Consider the following 19223-nt stretch of genomic DNA (forward strand, 5'->3'; position numbering starts at 1 on the left):
TCTCTGCCTTGGCATCCTTATGCCATTTTATTGGAGGAAGTCCCTTCGTGACATTTGTGGGTTACAAAAGGAAAAGAGGGGAGAGGAAGTCACCCAATTAGAGAGAGATTCTGTATTTGACAGTTTCTTCTACTTGCTTTGAGCCTCAAGAGTAGTACAGAACATGAACCGAGATCGAGTATGTTAGGAAGTAATTTCTTCGGTGGAAAACGTGAACACATTCACTCACATTTCGGCATTTTCATAGACAGCACAAAATGTGTCAATCTTCTACATTTAGAATCCATGCGGATATTGTTTCGTATTACACTCTGTTCTTCCATATATTTTACGACATCATTGACGGGGTATTTATGTATAAATGTGGTAATGTGGGATTCACATGCAGAAGAAAAGAAAGAAGAAAGATACAATTACCGGGGAAGCTGTTTAAAATAGGTTAGATATTGTCTTCTATTTGTAGTCAAGCCTAAAATTGATAGACCAGTAGCTTACTTCAAACTTCAATTTTTATTTTGCAGTGCATATATATATTTCGGGAGCAACTTACTTCCTTCATCAGTACAAAGCTACGCTTTCTATTTATAATGCTAAACCGTTCCATTCCAACTGACTGACATAGTTATATTTCCTCGATCCACTTAGTGATGTTGATGCGGGTTCTCACCCACACTCAACTAAGTTAAGAGACTTCCGCCCAAAGACACTGCGAAGCCAATCAACTTGACATATCAGAAGTAATGTCCCTAATATTTTCCCCTTGTTCCTCCTCGAAACTTGTGCCGCGCCGCGTTGGCTCCACTTTCAGCAATCTACACCGGAAAAAAAAAAATCTGAATCCAACCGAATTCATTGCATTTGCTTATTACGAAAACGCATGAACTTCGCGAAATAAGCATCAATCCGATTTGGTAGGGTGCTTTTTCTTTTTAAAGTTTATCGATCGACTCGCGAATAACGGTGATCGCCGAAGGGCACATGCTTTGCCAAATTCTTTTCTACAAGCTATACACTGGGCGATCACTCTGCCCAAGTCAAGAACGAACTCCCCGCCGAATCCGGTTGATCAATTTATCGACCTCAGCAGCCGGTCCCGATCCCGCTAATTTCTGATTCTGCCGACCCCGGCTTTGAAATTCAAATTCGAAATCGGCCCAGCAGAAGCAAAAATTACATCAAATTGTTGCGGTGCCAGCGGCATAGCCCCAGTCAAGGTTAACCGGTGTGCCTACATTCAATAATATGTAACCTTGGCAAGTTTATGTGCAAGCGGGAGGGTTAACATATGTTTTCCTCGGTTATTACTAACTTTGGGCTTGTAGAGAATTGGGAATTTGTTCAAATGGAAACGGATTTTAGCGTTTATGGGGCAGCTATCTATTCTTATGTTTTTTTTTTTAAATAAATATAATAAATCATTTTGATAGTAAATTTTGGATATAAACGAATGTCGGGATGGAAAGTAGAAAATTAAGGGGAGTATATTGGGAAGGCTCAGGAGTCGAAAAAGAGGGAATATTACTTATTATTAAATATACTCCCTAGTAAAATTGCCTCTGAAAAAAGCAAATGAAATTCTGCACAAATTGCGGGATACAAAACGCAAAAGGATATAACGAAGAAATAAGTTTTTGTCCGGAATGCCAAAAAGTAAGAGCTGGGCAACAGTTGAAAAGATTGATAATTCTACAAATAAAAAGAAAATTTCGCCACCGAAGGACTATTTATAGGAATTTTATATCTGGTTCATATATTTTACACTCGATATGTTACGAAATACAGGGAAAAGATGGAATAAAGTTAATGATATGATAGTTCCAAAGATTCTATGAGAATCGTCTTCAGTTCCAATTTTTCTCAATGGTCATCTTTCTGATGTTCACGAATCCTTGGTCTTAGGACCAGGCGCAAAGGCGTTAAGTAGGCCAAAAGTCATCCATGTGAACACGAAGAGTCCAAATTGCTATCTTTGGAATATCTTCGGGAGTTACGGTGCCATTCAACAATCGCCTAAGCATTCAGGCGTCTATAATCTCCGCAAGATGACTAACTGCTGTTGGAAGGTCTGCATATACACTGCTTAAATAGTTCATCGGCAATGTCCTCAAAAATGATAGAAAGAGTTTTGTCGTTAGAACAGGTTACAATTTTCGCAACAACCGAAGAGAGATTCTGGGGTCTATTATATGCTGCATATCCATTAGTAGCCCATAGTGACAGAAGTAGTCGATGCCTAATATGGGTCCTAATTTCCTAATTTCAGTCAAAATGAAACGCCACCAAAAGTTTCTACGCAAACCGAGGCTCACGTCTACTTGCGTGTAGCCTTAAGTTGCCATGCACGTGGAATTTCCTATGCCTGTGTCCACTAGATGATTGAATCCACAAGGTCGTATACTGTAAGGCGACGTGCTCGGGTAGCCGCGCGGCGGGGTCTACATCGAACGCCGGCGTATACCACCATAGATTTGCGGATCAAGCGAACAAATGTTGTATAGTTTCCTGAAATGGTCTTGGCTTTTATCGGTTTACTAGATATCCTCGTGGTATTGCTTTTAAAAAGTTGTCAAAAATTTCGAATAAATGTCTAAATGTCTAAGTTCCATGCATCCTCTTGATTCTATGGAGGACATGCTCATTATTGACTGCTAGCATCCATTGTGTATCCAAAATTACTTGTTATGACATATGGGTGGCCATCAATTTGCAGTTTTTACCTTTGACGACGCATCGAACTATGTTGGTATGTTGTATATTGTAGCCGTTAATATTTGTGAGGTTGTGGTATACGGGGTTAGACTGTAGGAACTGATAGATTTCTATTCCACGCTGTTAACCTTTGTGCATGCGACATATTTGATGATTATTGTAGTGCTTTGATGTTATAAGGCATTTCAGTGACCACCAGGTAAACAGCTTAAACCATTTTATGGCTAAAAGCCAGGAGAGAAATTCAAATTGATGTCATTCTTTTTAAAAACACTTTTGGAAAAAAATCCTCACTAAATTTTACAAAAAAAAATTCTGTTTCATTTCCATATTTAAAACTGCGACCTGTAGCAGTTTGCCCAGCTAAGTTGGCCGAAACACCATTTTGCTTTTTAAAAATCTAAAGAAAAGTTTTAAATATACTTTGGGACTAGCTATTTTAGATGCATAAATTCTGAAAAATTACCCTTAATTCACTGCGCCCTTACCCTTTAGTATCACACTGTACCAAACATGTAAAACTTGAATTTTGGGTTCCTGAGATTTTGAAGATAGAGGCAAGAGCGATATTCTTTCAGATCAATTGCGTGATTCGCCTTAAAATGGAGCAATTTTTTGGCCAATTAATTCTAACTTAAAATTTATTTTCTAATGAATTTAAAATAATGTAGACTAGGGAAATAACGTCTCATAAAAATATCATTGATCAAATCATCATTTAACAAGTCGGAAAACCGGAAGCTTGACGCTTCAGGTATAAAAGGTTTTGTGCTTATCTATTTGATATTTAAATTGCTCAGTGCTGTCAGCTTCAGTGTCCTGCCCAGAGCGAATTAATATCTCGCGTCAATGCTATCAGCCAATAGTGAACTGCGTAATGAAACTGTATCACGCATTAATGCGACCTGGATGAAGTGGCATTCCACAACTAGTGTTCTCTGCGATCGACGTATCAGCGAACATCTCAAATCTAAGATTTACCGCTATGTCGTCCGTCTGCGGCTCTCTACAGTTCCGAGTGTTGGCCGACTATAAAAGACAATGAACGGCGTCTTGCGCTAGTGGAAACGAAGATGTTGCATTGAACTGGTGGCGTGACACATTTTGATCACAACAGAAATGAAGATATCCGCGATCGATATTGGGTTGCACCAATCGATACAACGGATACAAAAAAGGGCTAGGGAGAAGTAAATTCTTCATGAATGGAATTTTAATATTTCATTCGAATGTCAATTATTCTCGTTAATTATGACGTCAGCATCTTATTTGTATGGCTTAGGATGCTGTTAATTAGCAAGAAAATGGTAAGTTTGAACTTCTATAACTTTGACACTAATAGCCGGATTTCCATCAAACTTGACATGTGTATATTCGAGACAGTCCTCTATGTCGTACTCCTAGGATAAACTTAAGGGGTTTTTTCAGTCAATTTCCAAAAGTTGGTAATATACTATTAGAAAGTTTATTTGAGCAGATATCGGAATGAGACATATTTGGATATCTAGATTTCATCCAAGCGCGTCACCCCGATTTTTTAGGATTTTCGGGCTGGGTACTTTCCAAAAATGAGTCCTGTCTCCCTTAAGTGTGTACATTTTGACTCCTTACTCGCGCACTTTGCAATTCACGCTAAAACTAATGTCAGTTTCAAAAAGAACTAATCGAGACCTTTCACGATCTACACGGCTATATCCGGTGAACATTTGTTTTTTTAATCCCTCCTTTGTATGTATGGGGAGCCCCCTTCAAACTCCACCTATATTTATGTCACTCGCTGTATGCGTGGGATTTCATAGTTCTCATCTATTCACCAAATTTTGTTCAGATCGGTTTGACCGTTTGGAGAAAGGTTCGTGTGACAGACAGACAGTGAATCGATTTTCATAAGGTTTTGTGTAAAACAAAATCGGAAAATTTAACTTAAAAATTTATGTTAGTGTCGCTGTAGCATCTATGGTACCAAGGAAAAAAAAACTGTACGGAAGGCTTGTGAATGGAAACTAACTTTTCAGAAATTCTGCACATTTTATTATATAAAAAGTTGTTGCAGTGAAGAAAGATCAAATTTATATAATCTTCTTTGTTTTTCTTGTAGTCATTTTGCAACAGACAAAGTAATGTTTTGAAATAATGAACAAGTCCTGTTTTAATTTGTTCACTATTTGGTGAATCTATTGTTGTTCAATAACAAAAAATTGGATTTATCAGTAAGTCCAACTATCTGTCAACTATCTGTTCGAAAAAATTGCAAAAATTCATTAAAATTTTAAATGGAAATTAAGAAATCTTCCAACTCTAGCGTCAAAAATATAAATATCATCACCACCACCATCCATCAAATACCATTTGTCTGAGCTTTTGCTGCACCTTTCTAAAGACGATAATCTCGAATAAAAGATAAAACATCTTTCAGTCTAACATGGATATGTCACTTCCACATATAAATAGATTTTGAACTTATCGGTTGTTTTGCAATCTAAAGTAATGGATTGTTTTTAAATTAAAGGACAACATGATTATTTTTGATTTCGGAAATTTTAAAATTGTAAAAAACATAAAACATGAACAATTCTATCAAATCGATCCCAATATCTTCAATTAATAAGAGTAAAAAAAAATTATTTGTACTGATAAATGAAGATTCTTTAGATTCATTCATTTTTTTCATTCATTTTTTAAAAACGAAAAGCTACTGTGAAATTAGTTGGGAAATGATTTTAGATTGAAGCAAGGTTTACATATGTATATATGCACGCTTTCTAAACTCTTCAAATCTGTTTCATTCCGAATGAATTTTCATATAAAATTCACTACAATATTTTCTTTTTACGCAAAAAAAACATGAGTCGAACCCTAACTGCGAACATATTCACTAACGGAGTCTCATTCAGGTTAACACGGTCTTGCAATCTTCACTAACAACCTTTGAAAGCATCTGCTCCCGGAATAAAAAATGGAACGCCTCGGAAGTTAGTTAATAATGGCTTCACGAGTAGGGCTTGTGGTTGAATTCCTTGACGCTGAGCAACCTTTCATAAAATTCAGATCCTTGCAAAGTGACTAGAACGCCTACTTTTATTGTCACCACTTGAGAAACTTTTCTAAATAATTTACCAAATTTATTCGTTCTGCGTAAGCGTATACGCAAGGAAAAATAAGGAGTGGGAACAGAATAACGACCGAGAATATAAAGAACAGTTATCGGGTCAGTACATTATACACATACATATAGTATAATGGGGATAAAATTGATGTCACCACCCATAGTCATCATCTTCATCTGGGTATTCATCCTAACCGTCCTGATATTGGAGCCCTTCTCCACCCACTGGGGAATATCTTATTCCGCTCAAGTTTTAAATGAAAAAAAAAGATATAAACTATATGCATGTCGGCATGTCGGTCGAGCCAGTTCATTTCATTTCTACAATTTACTGTGTGCCTACTACATGCGGCTGGGGACATGGAGTGTGTATGACCCATATTAAAGTTTGTAGTCTGATTTTTTTCAGTGTAGATATTTAATTTACACGGCTACGTTGTTCTGAGTTATTACCGCGATATTCCGGTCTATGCGGATGATAAGTTTATGGGGGTGGTTTGCATTTTTAACAAAAAATATGTTTCATGGATGGTTTGACTTGAATGGTTGCATTCTGGCATATATGCATGAGTAAACTCGGATTAGAGAGAACAGAAGTTGACTCGCCGGAAGATAATTTTCCGAGGTATGTATTATAGTTGAACAATACTTTGGCCTTGTAGCAAGTAAGACCAACTATTTCGTACATTCCGCTCGTTTAAAATTCATTTAAAAGTTTATAGTTGGAACCATTGTATTGCAAATGGGTTGAAAATATTTGGAGAGATGAATAAAGCCTTGAGGATATATGGTGGACCATCAAGGCTTTCCTGTACCAGAGCGTAAGGTGTGTGTGTATCCGCAGCATAGCAAACTTTATATATAATACTATTTGCGGGCACGCATATCTAAACTGCCCATCTATCTGCTCTTGCAGATAGAGCAGATAATGAATAGTGCAAGGATTATCCACTTCTAATAGAGTATGGAATACTGCATCCACGAGCCTATGTATACATGAAAACCGTAAGGTTCTCCTTACATAAGGAAGTGTTATTCAAAAGTAAGATATGCGACATCATCATATAGTATGTCAACCGGAATATTTCCCATGTCTAGAAAAAGCATTCTAAAAACGGGGTGAAATCAAGAAAATTATGTACGCAGGGGTTGCAAAACGGACTATATTCGGGGAACAAGGAGGAGAACTATAACGGCAGAAATCGCGTTTGGCATACATTTTCCCATGCGGAAGGGTGGTTTCTTCAGAGTAGCTGTCACGATATAAATATGGAAACGAATGCCTTCTAACTCGCAGCTCGAAAGTGCAAATACGTAGGGGATCCAGCAGTGGGCATGCGCATCCCTTTATTGCAGTGCAAATCAGTCGTGGGATTATATGGAGTACTTCTCTTCTTCCTACTTCGTCATAGTCTGACGTCATTACTTTTCCCCTTCGAAAAGCTCCCGTTTATATACAACAATCCTGTCAGGAGCATACTACTCCTGAAGTGTGTTCCCTTCGTCCTTAGAACTGACTTACATTTGCAATCCTGTGCTTCCCACTCCTGCGACATTTGCAACTATTTGACATTGGGGTATACCATGTAGTTGGGGCATTGTATACAAGCGGCTCAAGGATTCATGTACGAAGGAGAAAAACATATTTTTTGATATGTAATGTTGGCAAACTGAATCCTGATCCGGCGCGGCGGAAAATCGCGCGCTACTCCTGAAGTAGTTAAACTTTCTGATGCCGCTTGCCATATAATGTACCCCGACGTAACGAATGCGAGTAAAAAGTCACAAGTTAGTGTTGAACGAACAATTCGTCATGAAATCGAGTTCAGTGCACAAAGTGCGGCAGTGCAAGTGGTATCTAAACCAAATTCTTAAAATCAAGACGGACTCCTTGGCGAGCTAGTATTTATTTAAGGCGCCAAAGAAATGAATTTCATTGGTACGGTATGAGAATTTAAAGTTATAATAAATGTTTGTACTTTTTTACGATCTAAGTGTTGTAGATATTTGGTTTTTGAGAATTTGATCCTTTGTTGAGAAAGAATGTTGGTTTCAGTTCAGTCAGTTCTAAATATGGTTTCACACAATATGTTCTCTGTAAAGTTATGAAATTCAATTGAATTTTCCATTTATTATATAAGTGTTGTGTATATATTGTCGTTTAAAATCATATAATGATCCAAGTGATCAAAATGTCCTTCATTCCGGCAAATAGAAAGTGTTTGTGTGCGAAACATCTGTTAGTGAAATTTTGCAAAGTTTCGGGAATAAACCGTGAGAAATTCCAAAATCAAATCGATCTGGTTTCTGGTCTTTGATGCATCTGATATTAACATCGTGATTTGTTCTGGTGTCTCATATTTTCGGCTTACCTCAACATTCCATCCGGCGGCATTTTTCTCAATGTTTTATATACTTGAGACCCAAGTATGCTCAACTTGATATCATTAACAAACATATTCAGATAGACTTTATCAAAATTCCCACGCTTAGTTTGTATATGTACAAATGTAGGTAGAATCTATCATGCCCTGTCTAAGTAGGGAGAGAATAAAATAAGCGTCCACTTGTCCCCAATATCTGTTTCTGATTGATGACCATTCAGCAGTTCCATTTCATTTTTATAATAAATATTCGATCTGACAGTTTTCTCTTTTATTTTTCTTTCTTTTCCTCGTGTTCGTTTTTCTGGGCTACCATTAACAAAAAAAAAATGTGTGAGTTTCCAAAAGCAGATTTATTCAGTCCCATACAATGGAAACATATTGGATACGAGAAGTGACCGGAAAATTCATAGTCTGTTGGGAAAACATATTGTTTGTCGTTCAATATTTTTTCAAGGTACACTTTCGACTTTTTTCTACATGTGGGCACATATGCTTGTGTACAGTTTACAAAGTATACCTAGAAAGTTGGCAGCTTTTAATTGACGAGATTGGATTCATTCCGGTTCTCGGTTTTTTTGCCTTGCCTAGGCTGCTGGTTTTTGTCAATACCCTAATGCGATTTGTGTAACTTTAAGCCAATTTGTTATTTCCATGTCTAGCTCATGGGAAAAGGTTGATCAAAGGCATTGTTTTCAAGTTTAACATTCCTCCTATTCTATATACTTGAGTATTTAGATGGGGTGGAAAGTCCTTAGCAAATCCAATCGATTGCACTATAATAAGTAGACGATATGGAAGTAGGCCATTGAGTAGTTTAATTTTCACATCGAAATCAATAAATGCATATTACATTCTTCTAAGAAGAGTTCTCGAAGTATATTCTTATTGCCTTAAAAGTGTCATTTTCAGTGTCAGGCTCAGCAGTCTCCTTGAACACTTTGAGTAAATTGAATAAAAAATCTATTTTGATTGATTAGAAAAATTTCGGCATTAATATTCATTTCAATTCTATTCTCAAATATGACAGCATTGTCCTGAAATTATTTTCAGTTCGTCCTTACGAGTTCTAAAAACAAAAGTTCCGAGTAATAGATTAAAGTTGAATGAAGCAAAACTTCTCAGATTACATAGTTTAATTTTAAGAAAGTCAACTAAATAATGTAAAGCAGCAATGAACCAGTTCTTAATGGAGCTTTCGTCTCACAGATTCATGAAAATTTACTTTCTTAAACTTACAATATGAAGTGGATCCTTAGATCTAGTGACTTTTCTTCTAGTTGTTATATTTTGTATGATTTAAAGTAAATTCTGGCTTTAGCACGAAATCACCAAAATTTCCAAAAAACATACATATGCTTCCTCAGCAATTCTAAAATAGTTGGAGTTACTATTTCTCGACATAACAGGATAAGCCATTTTTTGTTAAAAATGATTTTTTATCAAAAATAAAAGTGATATAAGAGTGGTCCTTGTACTAATTGGAAAAAGTAAGTTGTTCCTCGAAATTAGTGCAGTCCGTCATCAAGTAGATGGATAGACTAAGGACCACTCTACCATTTATTAAATATGTATATTTCTTAACCAAAAAAGTCCTCTCTCTCTATCAGCGTAGAACCGGGGTTTACCAGTGCTCATTTTATGTTGTGAAATTTTTTAAATATGCACAAAAAAATTATATATATTAAATCACGAAACGCAACTTTAAATATGGCTCATTTTCTTGGCACAAATTAAGTGGCAATGCAAAAAGCAAGCAGAGAGTTTCAAACTTTTTGACTTACACGAATTTGTTTATAAGTGAAATAACTATCCGGTTGGACTTGTAATGCTTGCAGACTAATACGGTAGTCATTTTCCGTATGCTCCTGAATATATTTTTCACTTCGTAGAGTAAACTAGTTTAACATCGGGGTGCCATAGGCGGTAGCTCCATTAGCTCCACTAATTTCTACCTTTGTGTGTGTCATTTTGTTCGACTTCGTTATAGTTAGAAAAAGGGCTAGTTTTTTAATTTTTTCGGTACTGCCGGTCTTTGCTGTATTTATCAATCTTAGTCAGACTAAGATTCACTAATGGGCAGGGTCGTCAGAATACCACTGCATAAATTTTTTTTAAAAAAATTGGCATTATCGGAAAAATTGTCTTTTTTCAAACCATAACCAAGCCGACGAAAAGTCTTTTTTTCTGGTTATATTTAGCACTGCCCGACAAATAGATTCTTAATCAATATAATAACAAGTAACTCAGAATAGATGACATAGTTGATTGTATAAGAATCAATGTCAAGGAAGTATTACTGCATAAATTAGCAACTACCCCTAAATTATTGAAAAAGCTGTTGGAAGATTTGGAATTCAAGTAAAATAATTACTAAAAACTTTAAATACCGAGTATACTTTTATGATAAAATAACAGCTTTCTAAAAAAAAAAATTCCTCTAAAAAAGGTGAAAATGATGAACACATATATATACATATGTATACTCTATACTTGAGCTATATTTCTTTATCAAAATTCTAATTGCGAAACATTTTTCATAATAAAAAGAAAATTCTCTCCAATTACGAAATAAAAATGTCTGGAAGCAGTAGGGTTCCCAAAACCGTCTTAAAAATATAAAGAGTGCTTGTGACGGACAGACACACAGTAAACCGACTCTAATTAGGTTTTGTTTTCAACAAATCAATTTCAATGACAAGAAGAATAAACAAAAATTAAAAAATAAATGGTGGTGGCTTGAAAAATGATATTCTTTAGATAGAAATTCGTTGAAAGCTTCTTTCCCGTTCAACCCATCATAATTAAAATTTCCCAGAAATTTTCTTCTTATTCAGGGGGGGCTTAAATTTTTCAGTTACACTTTTACATTACCAAACATTTCAAAAACTCTATTTTTGTTCTGGCTTTATTTACCGCTTACAAAAAAAATAGGAAAAAAACAAATTTAGAACGTAAGGATTTCGAGGATTAAGATGAATAATGATACTAACGGCTTTAACTTTATTGATATTATAAGAAATAATATAGTTTGAATTAAGTCAATAATAAGAGACGACAACGACTTACGGTCATGTCCAGTGCAAAGACAACTCATCAGGCGCTGCCTCACCTCTGTCCTGGGAGCAGTCTAACCGAAGAGACTCGCAGCTGTTAACACTCCTCTTTATAATTTGCAAAGCAATAAGCTAAATTTCATGTAAATATGAGAAAGATGTCTCTACTTTCTGCAAAGAAGTTGGGACTTTGCATATATTGTACTGCCTTTTAGGACGCATTACAAATAATGTAGTGCTACATTTGCAGTATCTTCATGAATGTGTTCTCTCAAGTTGACAAATTGCTGACGACCCCATTTTAGACGAATTTCCTTCGTAATTGCAGCCTTATGGCCGGCACGTGGTACGGTTCCTGTTTACTAATTGGTCCCTCTCCTTGCTTATGAAACATGTTCCATCTAAATTCTTTCACAGTTAGGGTGTTTAAATCTAGATGTGAAAAGGAATGCAATTTCTTATCAACCAAAAAGGTTTTAACCGCAGAAAAGTCATGAAAATGAAAGAAAATCTTGGACAACCACCTTCTCTGTCAACAGCATAATTTCCGTTAAATTGGTTGAATTTTGAAGTTTTTATTCGCGTTATAATCTTTCGTGGCTTTTAGACAGAATATTTCAATATTGGTGCCATGTGCTCTTTGTGATCAATTTCGCCATAATAGTTTGACAAAATTAACACTGATTTATGCCACTAACTGGGTAATCATATTGTCCGTTTGTAGGTGGTTATCTTCTTTTAATGTCGGTAAAAATTTCTGTTTGAGCCTACTGTTCCAAAAACTCTGCGTTTCAGTAAGTCTTCTTGTAAAGGGTAACTGTTAAAGTAGTTTTCAAAATAGATTTTATAATGTCTTTTTTGCAAATTTTTACAGAAATTCCTGATAGCTTTACCATCTAAATCAGTTATAATATTAGTTGCCTTTCTTTCTGTAAAAAAATCAAAACAGTGGCCCGACTATCCACACTTTCACCAGACTTCGTATTCCTTTTTTACCGGCATTTTGGGATGTATTGCTAGAGGTAATTTTTACGTTAAGATTTGATGATACTCTAACTTCGAAAAAATTTATAAAACTTTGGGCCATTTCTATCTGCCGTTATACATACTATTGCCATTTACACGCAAGTAATTCAAAAGCAAACTGAACTTGCTGGGGCTTATAAATCGTGAAAAGTTACTTTCATGCAAGTCAGGAGTAGAAGACCAAGAATCTGTATAATTCCGCAATTTTTTCGAATCCATTACTTAGTTCAAAGCAATATAAACATTAAGATTGGTTTGGAAATATATATATTAAGGCTTGTAGATCCTCTGCCTAAACAGGTGAAATAGCAGAAGAGGTGTAACATTCTCCATGCGATCGGATATGCCCACACTTCCAAAAAACCCCTTCAGGTAAACCCATCTAATAGTTCTTTTTTCCACTTTGTTGGTTTGGATTCTGTAGAATTAAGGCTCATACCTATTAATTTAAACAAATAGGGTCATCATCTTAATCAAAGTTGTCATAACAACTGGTAAAGTTGTTATCTAAAGCTTCTCCTATTAAATCGCCTAATGTCAGACTATTTGGTTGAACTTCAGTTTCTCCTAGGTGCTCCTTATCACAGTCTCGGAACCTGAAAGTACGTCTTCCGTACTCTGTGATTTCTTATAGCCGCCACGATATGCTGCAAAAAATTTGCAAAACTCGTTTTCGTGGTTTGCTTAGTACCCACCGAAACATAACGATAATATAAAGATAATAAGGCCTTCTTACGAGCACATTTAAAATAGATCTATTGGAATAAATTGAGTAAAAAGCCTTGAAGAAACAATCTTACCCGTTTTACAGATTCTTTCATCACAGGCACAATAAAAGCATGTTAGCGCAATTTAAATTCAACTATCATTCATTTGAAATACGAGCCATAAGTGGTATTATGTCAAGCATAGTTTAGAAGTTTACGGTAACTGATGCGCGTGAATCTTTATAAAAAAAATCTAAAATAGGTGGTTAGTGACACTAAGGCTGAAAGAGTTAATACTTTAATTGTTGGCCTCCAAGGGGTTACTTTTCGTGAATTTCTTCGCACTAAAAAATATATGTGATGCATATGATCCTGATCCTATTTCTTATATTCGTCTTATGTTTTCTTCTGATGATTTCTTTCGCAATGGCCAAATTTCCGGCAATAGCAGACATTGTATCCAAATTCTGCTTCGTCATGAGCTTTAAGATTTTATGAAAAGTTTCCCGTGTTACGTGGACTTCAGAAGTTTGCTAAATGACCTTTCACCAGGACTATTTAATTTTTCAAAAAAGAACGAAAAAGCTGACTGACGGTTTCGTCCAGGGTAGAGGCAACTCATCAGACGCTGCCTCTGCCCTGGGAGCAGCGTGACCGAAAGTAACGACAGATGGAGATCGCTCCGCGATTATATTTAAGTGGACAGGATTCATTTTTGAAATTTACATAATCTGAACATCTTAAAATCCAGGATAATGAACTTGTATCAAATTTAGGCCACAAAAACCGACATTATGTTCATCCCAGAAGTGTCAAATTACAGCACCAGAGAGGATAGCATAGCGCAAAATACTGGAAAGTTTGGTGCAAATCCTTCTATTAGTAACAAAATTATAGTAGATCCAAATAATCAATTTGTGCGAATTTACTGCATCTTAAGCCATAGAAATATTTAACGAGAATATTTTGAAGTGTCCAAAAGGATTATGTACGGTTTTTTTCGTTTTTATTTAGACTATAATCTATACATTAAAAAAACCGTGTTCGTCAAAATTAAGGAATCGGAACGCTTCGACAGTTTCTTCATCGATTTCTGTGTACTTCCCGCTCTGTAAACGTAGATAACCTAGGACAAGGATCCCCTTCAGGTTGCCTCAAGAGTGTTAGTCTCTTCGCTAAAACGCCTCTTTTTTAGAGCTTCCTAAGCCTCTTTGTATCGATTCCAGGTAGCGGCTGAATCATTACAGAATCAATGCAACTCTCCACTCTCCGATACGAGCCGCAATGTAAGGGAAAGCCACCGTGATGTCGATGACCTATTGCCTGACCACGTTGATGAAAGTGGGTTCATTATTCAAAAGGAGGGTCTGCAGATCGGTTCATTCCACATACTCTAACAATTTCGACCTACTTGCGTTGATGTTAGAACTTTCCCAGCATATGAAGTAGTCGTTCAAATTATATCCTGATATTACCCCTTTACTTTTGATATATTGGATAGCCCTGACAAATTTAAACTCACTACAAAGAGCGTTACGGTGGCGATTGGCGGCTTTACTTCTGAACAGGATGGACCAAAATCCCCCTGTAGAATTGAGTGAGTTAATAGTCCCATATAGAAAAAGATCTTGTAATGGGAGAAAGATATTGGGGTTCTATCAAAAACTATATTAAGCGACGTGCCTGACATTCTAGAGGTGTGTCATCAGTGTCCACTTTGTCATAGTCGTCGCATCCGGATCTGCCGTGAATTCCGTAAAAATATAAAATCTGTCTTTACTTCTGTAATTTACAAGTGCCGCATAAGTTGAAGCGGACTGATGTTGTGTGGCCTGCTGTACTGCTTGTGTGTTTGGATTGAAGTGGATTGAAATCGAGCCAATTGTGCTCGAATTAATCCTTTAACTTGTCCGATAAATAAATCCCTCGCCCTTGTGCCCTAGAAGGATCCACCCCATGCGCATTATCTTTGTTCGTGGCCTCTTGCCACCTTCAGTTGTCGCGGTGTGCCAGAATATCATGCTCAAAAGAGCCTGAATGTCCTGAATTTCTATTTAACAAGTGTCAGTTTAGAACGTTTTGCAGGTATTGTATCCTGATATGCAAGCTTTATTGGCACTTTCATTCCTCACGATGAGAAGATTGCTCTATGTACTCTGGAAAAAATCCTACATATCCAGTAATTGGTATTTGGATTTTATTGAAACCAATGGATCTGATAAGAAGTGTAGACGGGAAATGTTAAACCTGCCTTTTAAGGCTGTATTAAGACACAGAAATCTAATTCAAAAAGCGGGCTACTCGCAATAAATCACTTGGTGTGGTCCAGGCAACCGAATGACGAACATATCCAAATAAGCGAAATATACTTCTAGATACAAATCATTCCGCTACTTAAGGGCGTGGATTGCGATTACGAGCATACAGCTACACCGAAACTTCATTATTAACGAAATGCATTTAGAAATGTTTAAGACGTGTTCCTGGGAAATTTATTAAAACTGGGTCATCCGCGAAGCAAAATGCAGGATCAAAAAATGTTCAACCCCATTTTAAAATAAATATTTCAAACCAAGCCCTTTTGCTTCAGACAGTTTTTCAGTACATACCCATAAAGTTAACCACCCCAAAAAAATATCTCACATTAACTACTCTTATACGATATAAAATAATATAAAACCCTTTAGTACATATGTTTAATGGTTTTCCTAGTATTATAGCACTTCTATTCAACACTTGAAACTTTCCTTTGAACATTTTTATGGTTTCTTTTATGTGCAGATTCGGTTTAAGGAAGTTTTCGAGTTATTATCCATCCTTTAGTGTGTAACAAATGATATGCTGCATTTATAACGTTGAAATTCAGGGTACTAATGGGAAGGATTAAAATTAAAACCCTTTAATATGTTATAAGACCAGTGAAACGAGTGAAATTGGATGTGTGAAAAATCAGTAAAATGGAGAATTTAAATTTTAGAAATTGGGTTTAGTGCGTTTTAGAGTACTATGCAATGGATTCGCAAAGGTTAGCACATCATGTGTTTGTCGGGAACAGCACCAGTAGTTGATTCTGATATATTCATTTAGTTAATCGAAAAAGAGTTAAACCATGAACATCTACCAAATGCTCAGGTTTAATATTGAAGAATCTATTTTTACTGTACCCTGGCAGTATTAATCGGCTCCCCCGGCATTTTGCCTTTTACCAATTGTTCTCACAGAAGAATAAACATCTTCCCTTACTTCAGTTTTGAGCACAACAATGATCATCTATAATAGAATTTTATTGGAAGTTTCAGCATTAATCGCTCATGATGTCAGCAACATATTCGACGTTAATGAGTCGTTGAATGTAGGCACTTTGATCAGTCGAAGTGTTCCGTCTCAGAAAATCTCCTTTGCATTGACACTACTAGTCTTGAGATGGAATGGTATCTAAATGCTGCAAATACTATCAAGGGCTATCCATATATTACGTAATCAACTTTAAGTCCAATTTCGACGCCTCTCCCCCAGTAATCAACAATAATTACTCCCTTTTCTCTCTCTTCCGATATTACACATAATGTATATATTTGGGAAGTATTGCAGCAGGTTGTTATTAATTTGTTGTTGTTATCATTTTAATAAGTCATTTCGGTAATAATTAATATTTAAATATTATAAAAAATATTACAAAAAATTGTCAAACATATTAGACATTATTGAAAATTTACCCAAACTTTCTACTGCGTAGATTTAAATATAAATATCACACAATCACTAACATAACTCATTGTTGGCATGGTGGCTGCACCGTCGTCTTGCAGTAATACTGCCCGTCTCTGTCACGTCCGTCCGTCCGTCTGCAATGAGGATTATCAAGGATATGTCACATTCGTCGGAAGTTTTTTTGATTCGGGATTGTTTTAATTCCTTATGTATTCTTTATGCATTTTCGCAGATTTCCCGGACTCATGAAACAATCCGCAAAAGTTGCACATTCGGTTGTTCAGTTGAGTTTTGAACAAAAGAAATCATAGGGCACCTAGAAGGAATAATTCGTAAATTATCAATTATAAGCTTTTAATGGACAATAATCTGAAGCTTTTAATGTACAATAACCTGTTTGAGTTCTTCAGAGTCAAGAGATAGGTGAAGTGTCCTTCTGCCTAATGAGATGAGATATCGTCCTTCATTATGAGCCTTAACAAGAATAATATCACTTGCAATTTGCTTGGTTCGAATAGAAGGTAGAAGATACCCATCAGGTGAAACCTCGAGATATCCACTTTAGAATTGACTCCAACAACAACGAGGCTTTAAACTATTTGCAAACGGTATTGGCTCTCCTAAATTTGATTGATGTAAGGATTAGTATATTAGAAGAAATGTGTTTTTCGATGGTGTGATGTTGAGACTACCTTTGTACTTGTAAATTGCAATTTTCTCTGCTGTGAATCCAGATGACAACCGAAGGAATCATTGTGCAAAATAACTCCAGCTTGTTCTTGACAATGTGCTTCTCCTAGAATAAGTGGTTATAGTGGACAGCATTAGTGTTTACAGTGGACAAAAAATGCTATTTATTTCTGGTTACTCCAAATGTTGAGCCTGTATATTCCACATGTTTGCGAACACTAAATCCTTCCGAGTCATCGTTGATAGTAGAATAAATTAATGGTATTCTAGATGCGACAGAAGGGTTGACAGTTTATTTTCAGCAGTGATCTCAATAGAGAGATGATCTTTGTCATCTTCAGATAAACAAAATTACTCGATGCAGACCATGATTTTCTTGATATTTTTGAAAAAGCAAGTAAGGTACTTTCTTTTACTTTACTGAATTAGTTGTGGATATTTGGTAATATATTGACGTGACGATCAGATAAATTAGTTCGCCTATTAATCCCAGATTAGGACATAAATGAAGAAAAACACATCTTTCTTTGTATCAGGCATTTGATAAGGTTTCCTTACAACTTGTGCAAGTAAATGAGCAATGGGTATTACAGCAAAAGTACTTCATTATTGGCTGCGATGTAAACCATAGGCTCTAATCATTTACAGAAGCTCAACTGAACAACTTTGATGAGGGTTCGCTTTTTGAAAATATAAAATATATAATTTGCATTATAATAAGTCATAGTTGCTGTTCTGAAGGGAATCTTTTTTCGACATGTAGAGTCATTTGCAGAGTTCAGTTCTAACATAGCCGATACCTGACATACCCAGGAAATAATTATAGTAACATTTTTTCTTCAAGCCACTAAACGAATACAAAACAAGTGGAAATACCGGAAACTCGCGCTTCGGATATAAAGGTTTTGTGTTCATCTTATGTGAGAAACTTCTACGCGTATTTTTCTATCCGCATATAACTACAAATCCAACCTATTCCTTCATATTTTTCCAAACTACAAAACATACGTACATATTACAGCCATAGATATTATACTCACCCTAAACAAATAAACTGCCTGTTTCCGAATGCTGTACATTTATGTGCCCGTATATAAGCTCGTACCCATATTTGATTGATTGGCTTCCTGCACAAAAGCATACATATGTGCATATATAGTACATATATTAAATACTGCTGGATTAATGTACAAATATATCTATTTGAATTAGCCACTACCTGCAAACTTCATTAGCACAATTCTTTTTGGAGTCATTGATATTCATATACAAACGACTAAAGAAACTAAAAGAAAATATTATAATTCCTTCCGACCCCATTCATATGAACTCACTTCGTTGCGGTATTGACGAATTGGTATGTGATGATCTCGTCAGAATGCACGAAATTCACAAAAAATGGGAAAGTTTCACCCTCTATAACTTTGTTAACAATAGTTGGATTTTCTTCAAACTTGATCAAATTGTGCCTTTTGTTATACCTTACACCTATGCTAAATTCTGGGATGGACATAAGGGGGTTGCCGGGTAAATATCTAAACTGTGGAATTATACTATTATTAACTTTATCGGATATCGGAACCGGATAAAATTTGAGGTCTAGATTTTCTAGAGATGCGCCACTGTCATTTTTTTCAGATTGGGATGGATGGGTTCTGAGAACGAGACCTGTTACACTTTTTGATGGTCATATTTTGAGCCCTCACTCCCCTACGTTTCACCCGATAGCAAATATGTGTCCAGTTTCGAAAACTGCTAATTGAGCCCTTTAATTTAATACCCCACATGGCCACATTTTATGAAAAAAATTGTGCACTCTCCACTCACATATCTG

General features: G+C 36.0%; 1 protein-coding gene across 5 annotated transcripts in view; it reads left to right on the forward strand.

The window, feature by feature from the left end:
- The window catches only part of LOC119652509 (complexin), a 538453-nt gene that overhangs the window by 372290 nt on the left and 146940 nt on the right, over nucleotides 1-19223 (forward strand). The window contains exon 1 of one of the 5 annotated variants that reach the window (XM_038056703.1): nucleotides 7603-7754. The exons of the other annotated variants lie outside the window; for them this stretch is intronic. Coding sequence (XP_037912631.1) covers nucleotides 7742-7754 — 13 coding nt within the window. The 5' untranslated portion in view covers nucleotides 7603-7741. Of the gene's footprint in view, nucleotides 1-7602; nucleotides 7755-19223 lie in introns of those variants that run through there. 5 annotated transcript variants of the gene reach the window in all.

Source organism: Hermetia illucens, chromosome 3, assembly GCF_905115235.1.
Source record: "Hermetia illucens chromosome 3, iHerIll2.2.curated.20191125, whole genome shotgun sequence".
Taxonomy (NCBI): domain Eukaryota; kingdom Metazoa; phylum Arthropoda; class Insecta; order Diptera; family Stratiomyidae; genus Hermetia; species Hermetia illucens.